At 44.5% G+C, this 8,928-nt stretch overlaps 3 protein-coding genes across 4 annotated transcripts in view; 1 reads left to right on the top strand and 2 right to left on the bottom strand.

The window, feature by feature from the left end:
* wnk4b (WNK lysine deficient protein kinase 4b) overlaps positions 1–935 on the top strand; it is a 48,159-nt gene extending 47,224 nt beyond the window's left edge. Inside the window, exon 17 of the mRNA XM_083676527.1 lies at positions 744–935. Coding sequence (XP_083532653.1) covers positions 744–914 — 171 coding nt within the window. The 3' untranslated portion in view covers positions 915–935. The remainder of the gene's footprint in view (positions 1–743) is intronic.
* A 2,425-nt stretch (positions 936–3,360) lies between these two features.
* Positions 3,361–4,629, bottom strand: coa3b (cytochrome C oxidase assembly factor 3b). The gene is made up of 2 exons (XM_083677078.1): positions 4,434–4,629; positions 3,361–4,075 (listed from the first exon to the last, which is right to left on the bottom strand). Exons 1-2 carry the CDS (start codon positions 4,612–4,614, stop codon positions 3,969–3,971), a joined length of 288 nt encoding a protein of 95 aa, XP_083533204.1. The 5' UTR covers positions 4,615–4,629; the 3' UTR covers positions 3,361–3,968.
* Positions 4,630–5,596: 967 nt separating this feature from the next.
* arhgap27l (Rho GTPase activating protein 27, like) overlaps positions 5,597–8,928 on the bottom strand; it is a 36,339-nt gene continuing 33,007 nt past the window's right edge. For both annotated transcript variants that reach the window (XM_083677044.1, XM_083677045.1), the window contains 3 exons: positions 8,527–8,661; positions 7,933–8,038; positions 5,597–7,647 (listed from right to left, as the gene is read on the bottom strand). In XM_083677044.1, the coding sequence (XP_083533170.1) occupies positions 7,470–7,647; positions 7,933–8,038; positions 8,527–8,661 (419 nt within the window). In that variant the 3' untranslated portion in view covers positions 5,597–7,469. The remainder of the gene's footprint in view (positions 7,648–7,932; positions 8,039–8,526; positions 8,662–8,928) is intronic.

The raw sequence follows: 8,928 nt of genomic DNA, 5'->3' as shown, positions 1-8,928 counted from the left end.
GTTATGACACTAGGCACCACTGAGGGGGTTGGAATGGATTGGAATGTTATTTGTTGTGGTATTAGAGTATGGCTTAACTGCTGGGGTAGTCTCCACAGTATATACAGTTTTACTGTAGTTATATAAGGCATTACTTAGTGTGTGTGTGTGTGTGTGTGTGTGTGTGTGTGTGTGTGTGTGTGTGTGTGTGTGTGTGTGTGGGGTCGCCCCCCTCATGTCCCCCCTACCCAGGGAGCATGCTTGGTTTGAGTTTTAGTTGTAATCATTTGTGTAGGTATGATACAGTGATTATGTAGTTGTGGTGTAGTATTCTAGTGTTATGTAGTTATGGTGTATGTAGTATTCTAGTGTTATGTAGTTATGGTGTAGTATTCTAGTGTTATGTAGTTGTGGTGTATGTAGTATTCTAGTGTTATGTAGTTGTGGTGTATGTAGTATTCTAGTGTTATGTAGTTATGGTGTATGTAGTATTCTAGTGTTATGTAGTTATGGTGTAGTATTATAGTGTTATGTAGTTGTGGTGTATGTAGTATTCTAGTGTTATGTAGTTATGGTGTAGTATTATAGTGTTACGGTGTAGTATTCTAGTGTTATGTAGTTGTGGTGTATGTAGTATTCTAGTGTTATGTAGTTATGGTGTAGTATTCTCGTGTTATGGTGTGGTATTCTAGTGTTATGTAGTTATGGTGTATGTAGTATTCTAGTGTTATGTAGTTATGGTCTGGTATTGTAGTGTTATGTAGTTATGGTGTGGTATTCTAGTGTTATGTAGTTATGGTGTCTCCCCTCCAGGGATCATGCGTAACAACTCAGTGAGTGGCAGCAGCAGCGGGTCACAGGACAGGTGCGGGAAGGGTGTGACCTTCGCCCCAGACTACAGCCGGATGGTGAGCCACACCATGTCTGACCTTTGAGCCCTCACCCCTGACCCCTGGACCCTGCCTGCATGTCTGTCTGAACCCTAGTAGCATCCTAGAGTAGCATAACATTCAGTAAAAATGAAATTCACTGTGGTAACTCTTCAAGGTTAGTTTACTAACGTGAGATGCTTGTGTGGAACTCTGAGTACAGCTGCGTACAGATTATGTATTGATGTCAATGAGCGATTATGTTTTTTTTTTTTTTTTTTTTTTTAAATCCTGCCAATCTCAAATTAGAGTTCTACCCTAACCAAGTAATGATGTGTGGAGACAGGAGCTAACAGTCATTAACTCTAAACAGCTCAGATGTTCATGTGGGTCCTGACCTCTGACCTCTCTCCCCTGTAGTGAGACACCTGTCCCTCAGTGAGCTGGAGGACTGGGACATAGGAGAGGTCATCCTCCCCCTCCCCCTCCCCCTCCTGACCTTGACCTTGGAGACAAGCTAGCTGATGAGCTGGAGCTCCTGGGGCAACACCAGGGAGGAGAGGATGGAGGGATGAAGAGGACAGGCTCCATCTATCGTTTTATCTCCATGATGTGCTGCACAGATGACTCCTCTGGACCATGGAGAAGGAGGGACTCCGTGTTCAGAGACCCAGAACCCCCCGTCCAGAACTATGGGTCGGTACCATGACGTCAGCCAAGAATCGACTCTCATTCTCTGAAGGATGCTGGTCGTGAAGCTTAGATATGTGTGTGTGGCTTCAGGTGGCAGGTGAAGAGGTGTGTGTTTCTGTGTGTGTTCCTCTGCTCTCTCTGCCCACGCTGGTAGAGATAGAGACAATCCTAACGTGAGAATATTACCTAAATCACACATTGAGGTCAGTGAGAAATCTGGGCCGAACGTTGAGTTCTCAAGAGAGGTGGGACAGTGATAATGTCTGCCTGGATCGCACGGCCCAAACACTCCTCTCTCTCCCTCTCTCTCAGATCACACGGCCCAAACACTCCTCTCTCTCCCTCTCTCTCTCTCCCTCTCTCTCTCCCTCTCTCTCTCCCTCTCTCTCTCTCCCTCTCATCACACGGCCCAAACACTCCTCTCTCTCCCTCTCTCTCTCTCTCTCAGATCACACGGCCCAAACGCTCCTCTCTCTCCCTGATCTAAAATCTTGTCTTTGCACTTTGACCCTTCGACTGTCTTTCCTATGAAACATAACACAGAACATAACACTGTTCCTGAATCAAGACTATGCCATTGCTTTAGCCATCCACTCCTCATGAAGAACACTGGCGTTTGACAGCTGTGCCTAGAGGGGACGGGTGGTGTATGAACAGGTATGATTGAACGTAAACTGCTATGCTATTATCCCTGATATGGCTGCTCCCAGTGTCGTTGACTGCGTTCTTACCGTAAAGGCGTCGCCACACGTGAGTTTAGAACACTGCGTTGTGAAATGGCTGCTGGTTGGGTGTGGCTAGTTACTGGTCACTTTGAATAGAAGCCTGTCAGAAAACGTCATTAGTCCGTGCTAAAGCTAAATCATAAAGATGTGTGTGTGTGTGTGTATGTGTGCAGACATCTAACAATGTAATGACTTACTGAGTTGGAGAGATAATTGGAAACTGATAGTTGCCACCAGCTACAATCACTAGAAGCTGTTACTGACAGTTGGAATGTTTATGAAGACAGAAATAGCACAAATCACACAACATGGTACCAAAAAAAGACACATTATTTACTCCACACCAACTCTCATGGCCTTATGATATTCACAGTCCTTCATCCGTCTCTCTCTAATGCCTAGCTATGACTCATATCAGCCATTCTTCTTCTTGTGTACATTGAATGCTTCTTCTTTATATAAATATGCTTTTCTGTTCTTTAATATCTTAAATCTGTGGATTGACACAATGCACTTTTCTGAGGGTTGGTTCATGATTTAATGGTGAACAATATCGTCCTTCTAAATGCAGGCAGGCAGGGTAGTGATATGTACAGTATATAACTCTAAGCTATGTTATGGAGCAGTATGTCTGCCTAATGCCTATGCATTTATCAAATTAACTTGTTGGCAAATAAATTATTTGTTACAATGACAAAGCAAATTGAATTGAAGCTGTGAATTCAGAACTATTTTTGCCTTAAAAGTAGAGTATGCACACAGGGAGCGACTGCAGTAGAACATATATAGAACTCAAGATTGTATTCTTCTAAGAAACCAACAGTAATATATTTCGATAAAGAGATGTTATTTAGCTCTACTTTGTTGTCAATCATGTTGCTAGGAGACATGTGCTGCCATGCAGACCCTGTGCCTTTAACCATGTTGTTTTTTTACCTCCAAAGCTTGATTGTTTCTTAAGTATTTTTTTTTGTAAATATTGATAATAAATGACTATTCAATATCATACTCTGTCCACTCTCTCCTTCGTTCTCCACAAGTTGACAAGTTGTTTAAAATACCAATGACTATGAAAACTCAACACCCACACACTGTGTTGTGAAATAAACAATAATTTAATATCCATCAATCATCATATTCCAGCCACATGCTCCACAGGGAGCCAAGAGGATTAGTCACATTCTGCCGTTCCACAACCACAAGCAAAATTAAGCATCTTATTACACAATACAAACATATAAAAGAAAAAGAAACCAGAAACTACTTGTTTTCTTCCTGTCTCCAGCAGTGACTACCGATGTCACTTGTTCTGATTGAAGGTTGTACTTAGGATGACTGATGTATAGTTGATTCACTTACTTGTACTTATTGTAAGTTGCTTTTGATTAAATTACTTACATGTACATTTTAAATGCAATACCTCAATATTATACAAATACGTTCCGCCAGTTGCACAGCACACATGAAATGCAACGTCTTTAACATAACCTTGATAGTACAGTAAGCCACATCGCTCAACTATGCATGGAGGAAGATTTGACATGAAATCATAACCATAAGTGGTAAGATGGCGCCAGCTTCTGGCCATAGTAGGGTATGACAGCTTGACAACTCCAGTCCAGTGAACGGTAGCGGTGCCTGCAGTACCTCCAGCCAGCGTCAGTGCAGGACAGGTGATCCGAGGGAGGCGCTCGCAGCGTCCCTAGGAGTTGGCCCCGGTCCGGGGCCCGCGGATGGTGTTGATCCGAGCCTGGTCATCGATATCCTCCATGATTCTCTCCTGCTTGACTGAGAGGATGGTGTAGCTGACTGGGGAGGAGAGGGTGGTTAAGGCCACTACGTAAGCTGGAGGGGGGGGGGGGAGTCAGGCATGTATTAATTTCTGGAACTTATGACAGCATCTCTGACATTTGGCAACTCTACTCTTGACTGAGTGTCTGACGGTAATATCTGACTTCATTACAAAGAAAGTGGCTGGACTGGCGCATCCGTAATACAGTAGGAAAGGGATTGATCAGGAGATCAAAATATATAGTCTGTGTAAGGAGTTTGTTCCTTCAAATCTACCCAGTCCATAACACACATATCTGTGGCAATAACATAAGATTGTACCAAATGTTGCATGATATAGCTTGCTATGTGATGAAACACACTGCTGAAAGGATACACATGCCAACCACAAACGCCCCGATAGCCAGTCCCGTTAAACGGTTGCGACCGCGTATTCTCTCCGCGTTCTTCTTCCAGTAGTCAAGCTCCTGTCTCCGGTGGTAGAGTTGTCTCTGTGCTGATGTGAGCGCCTCTTTAGAAGCGACCTCTCCAACTCCTTCAGCACCTTTCTCCGCCATGTCTGCGCTGTTCTTGTGTTCTTCCGTGACAGCAGGTGACATCAGTGTGTTCGTACCGATGCATTAGCGCCATCTACTGGGGTGGAGTGCTAGTGCTGCTAGTGCAAGCCGCAAAAATAGGTATATGGCGCAAATGCACAAAGTTCAGACTTTTGCCCTGCTTTAATAAACAGAACCTGTAGGTGCTATAACATGGCTCACAATATTGTATATAGTTCCTATAATAGCTATTGATCCATACAGTGGGTTTTCATAAGAATGCATAGGAGAGCCTTTGACTGGAACAACCACTAGCGCTGGCTGGTGCTTTAGAGGAGCTTTAGAAAGCCTCTTTGAAGGACATACAATCTCTGGCTTTACTAGCTGGTGTTGCTTATGTCCACTTTCAGCCTGGTGATAGGACAGGGCAGAGTGGTACATTAGAATTAGAGTGAAGGGGTCCATGTTTAATTGGCTAACGTTTATGGAGGCTCAAATTGTTCCCTCACGCAAACCGATGGACCAAGTTGCCAGGCATGCTTGCCTCGGCAGCCAGTCAGAAAAATATAGTTTTCGAACAGAATAGATACTGCAATTTCAACTGCGAAACTTCTTAGCTATACAAAAAAAAAGGTTGGAACTATTTGAAGCCTCCAGTAATTTTATTAGCGGCACTCTACACTCACGGTTTCCTCAACATAGACTAAGCCTAGTCCTGGACTACACTTCCAATGGAGAATCTAATTTAAAGATGATTTTTAGTCAGGGATTAGGAGATGGAGTTCTATTGAAAATGTTATTTAGTCCAAGACTAGACTTAATCTGTGTCTGGGAAACCGGCCCTGAGCTCAAACTCTCACCCAACATATTTATACTGTACGCACTAGGCAATCATTCTCACAGTAGCCACTATGTTAATGAGCAAGTTAATCTATCCTTTGAGGGAAACACAATAGTTGTTTAATTGCTTTAAATATTTGAAAATAAGTGTGGTAGAAACATCTGCATAGAAATTAAGTTATTTTATTAAAAGAAAATTCATTTATAAGGTAAAATGACCTCTTATGTACAGATAAAATGTTTATTTTTTTCCATATATCTTGACATATTGTTCTTTACCATCCTTGTTCTGTATTAACATGAATACTACCAAACAGCCACAATGTACAGCTATACTCTTGTCTATCATAATATTTTTCATATGTACTGCCCATAACTAACACATTATGTATATCTATGGACCACATTATTGCAGCAAGTGGTTCTCCATTATCGCTAAAATCACTGCAGCTCTTTGAAAGGAAAACATCATTCAATCATTTTATAGGTAAATCCCCATCTCCCATCCCTCAATAAAAAAAACAACAACGACGTCAGGCAAAGGCAGTGGTATGTCACTATGGCTCTCCGTTATCACAGACAAACAATCCCATTGGCTGGTCTGACAGGGAATGTTCATAGACATTCATAGGGAATGTTCATAGACATTCATAGGGAATGTTCATAGACGTTCATAGGGATTGTTCATAGGCATTCATAGGGAATGTTCATAGGCATTCGTAGGGAATGTTCATAGGGATTGTTCATAGGAATATACAGTGTAAAGAACATCATCTATAAGTATTCATAAGGAACATCTATAGGCATTGCGGTATATTGTTGACAATGTCACATTTGGAAGATACACCAGATTGAGGCTCCTGTATTCAATCAATTGCCGATAGCGGATTTCCTGTCTGAACAATATTCTTCTTCTTCTGCAGCAAGAAAGCATGTAGTGAAACAGGCTTTCCGTTGGCACAGTTTAACATCATCATAAACATGGTTGGAGCGTACAGTATGAATCCAGGCATCTGTTACTGCATTCCTAGAAGAGTCATGTGTTAGCAGTATCCTGTAGAACTGCTATCTGCCAATTATTGATGAATGTTCTGACTGATTAGAGGACATTGGTAATCCCATCCATGTAGACAAACACATGATCTTGTTAGGTGGAGGTCATCCAGTCTGAAGACAACCAAGCGACTTCAGCTATGTCGCTCCACACCATTTAGACAACGTCAGAAGAACATTCCCCCAACATTCATGAACAGCTAATAAATGTTTTCCTGTTGAAACTACAGATCCTATCTGTGGTGTTTGTCATTGGGTGCTTGGCTGTTGTTTGATCTGTGCCCATGTTCGATTGGTCCATATTTCTGGGTCAACAGATCCCTGATTTCCCCTCCCCTCCCTCCTCCCCCTCTTCTCCCTCTTCGTAATGTCCCTCTGAGCCCAGGTACCAACAGCAGATGGGATGGGTGGAAGACAGGACGTTGGAACTTGAGGGTTGAAGTCTTGGGGCGACCACAGTTCAAAGTTCACTGATGGAGAAACGTTCCTTTCCCCATTGAAGAGGCCAACATGGCACCCGCTGTCTCTGTCCAGCAACCCCCCCCCCAGCCCCACACACCTTAGGCACTTGTGGAGATCTGAGAGGATTGGATGGGTATGAGCACGATGGTGATGACACCTAGCCTATCAGAGGGCAAGATGGAGCAGTGGGGGGTGGCGGAGGTAGAAATCGGAGGACAGGGTCATTGTAACGCATGGAATGGAATGAGGAATGGTATCAAACGTTCCTCATTGCATTCAATGCATTACAATAAGCCCGTCCTCTGATTTCTCCTTCCACCAGCCTCTGCTGAGATGGATATACTACCATCTTCACCTCTCCAATCCCTTCTGATCTGTACTTTGTACCCCCCCCCCCCCCCCACCCTCTTTCTCTCTCTCCCCCCCTCTCTGTCTCTCTCTCTCCCCTCCTCTCTCTCTGTCTCCGTCTCTCTCACTCTCTCCCCCCTCTCTCTCTCTCTCTGTCTGTCTCTTTCTCTCTCTCATCTGGGGGAGAAGATGGTCTCGTACTCGTTGAGGATGAGCTCCACGATCTGGTTCTGGAACACCATGTGGATGGTGATGTTGGCGGACTCCATCAGAGGACGCAGTAACGTTGGCCCGAATACGATGGCCACGCTCTGGACCGACATCCTGTTGGCCTCACCATACTCTATCACCCTGGAGGAGGGAGGGGGGGGGGAGGGATGGGGGTTGGAGGTGGAGGTGGAGGGGAATGGAGGGATGGGGGAGGGTGAGGGAGGTGAAAGAGGAGGAGGGTGTTTAATATCAAAATTTATTGAAAGATGAAGAGTCAATCTATTAATTCGATTGGTGCTTATTAACATTCACTAGATTTGCTTATGTCATGTAGTGGGAGGGACCATATCAACCAGGGAACGCGTGTGATTGGTTTATATAGTAGCTGTCAAGGGGTGTGGTCAGTGACAGACAGGAAGTACTCACTTGCGTAAGTGTTTGAAGAGGAACTCCATGGTGTCGTGATTGGGAAGAGGAAGTGACCTCACCAGGTCCCGGAAGTACGATACCTTCTGGTTGTAATCTTGGATTTCTATGAAAGGAAGACAAATCCTAAATGTCAACACTGTATCACATGATCTTGTTATAAGCTATGAATATGACTGTACGGGCAGAGGTGAGGGCAAACTGGTAGGGTAGCATATATGTATCCTAAATATGACAAATCAGGGGAGGCTGGTGAAGGTAGAAATGGGAGGATGGGCTCATTGTAATGCATGGAATGGATTGAGGAATGGTCGAATGATCACTTGTGTTCCGTCCCGTGCATTACAATTCTGTTTTCCCAGTCAGGTCAGGCCAAGAGTGCTGCTCCAGTATTCAACATGTCATACCGGCAGTCTGGGACAGAGGGGTCATGTCCCAGGTGGTTTAACTAGATGAAAGGACTGAGAGGACTGTGTGGAGGTGGGTGCTGTGTGTGTGGTGTGTGTGTGTGTGTGTGTGTGTGTGTGTGTGTGTGTGTGTGTGTGTGTGTGTGTGTGTGTGTGTGTGTGTGTGTGTGTGTGTGTGCTAACTCACGGATGGCAGCGATGAACTTTTCAAAGAAGCTGAAGGGGAAGAGTGGTTCGGGCAGCTCCCTGAGGAACAGCTTCAGAGCTCCTGTGATCACATGGATCTCCTCCCACTGACCGTCCTCTAGGTCCAGGTCCAGGTCTGGGGGGGGGGAAAAGAGAGAGAGAGAGAGAGAGGGGGGGGGGGGGTGGAGAGGTAGGAAAGGGATAGAGAGAGAGAGCGAGAGAGAGAGAAAGAGAGAGAGAGAGGCGGGGAGAGAGAGGGAGGGGAGGAGAGAGAGAGAGAAGGGGGAGAGAGGGAGGGGGGGTAGACAGAAGGAGAGAGACAAAGTGGGATATAGAGAGGAAATGAGAAGAGCAGCAAAATGTAGAGTCATAACTTTATTCCAGATTCAGATATTGTTGTCAT

The sequence above is a fragment of the Argentina silus genome, assembly GCF_951799395.1.
Source record: "Argentina silus genome assembly, chromosome: 9".
In the NCBI taxonomy this organism is placed as follows: Eukaryota; Metazoa; Chordata; class Actinopteri; order Argentiniformes; family Argentinidae; genus Argentina; species Argentina silus.
Note: the sequence above shows the minus strand (reverse complement) of the source record. Positions and strands in the feature narration are given on the sequence as shown.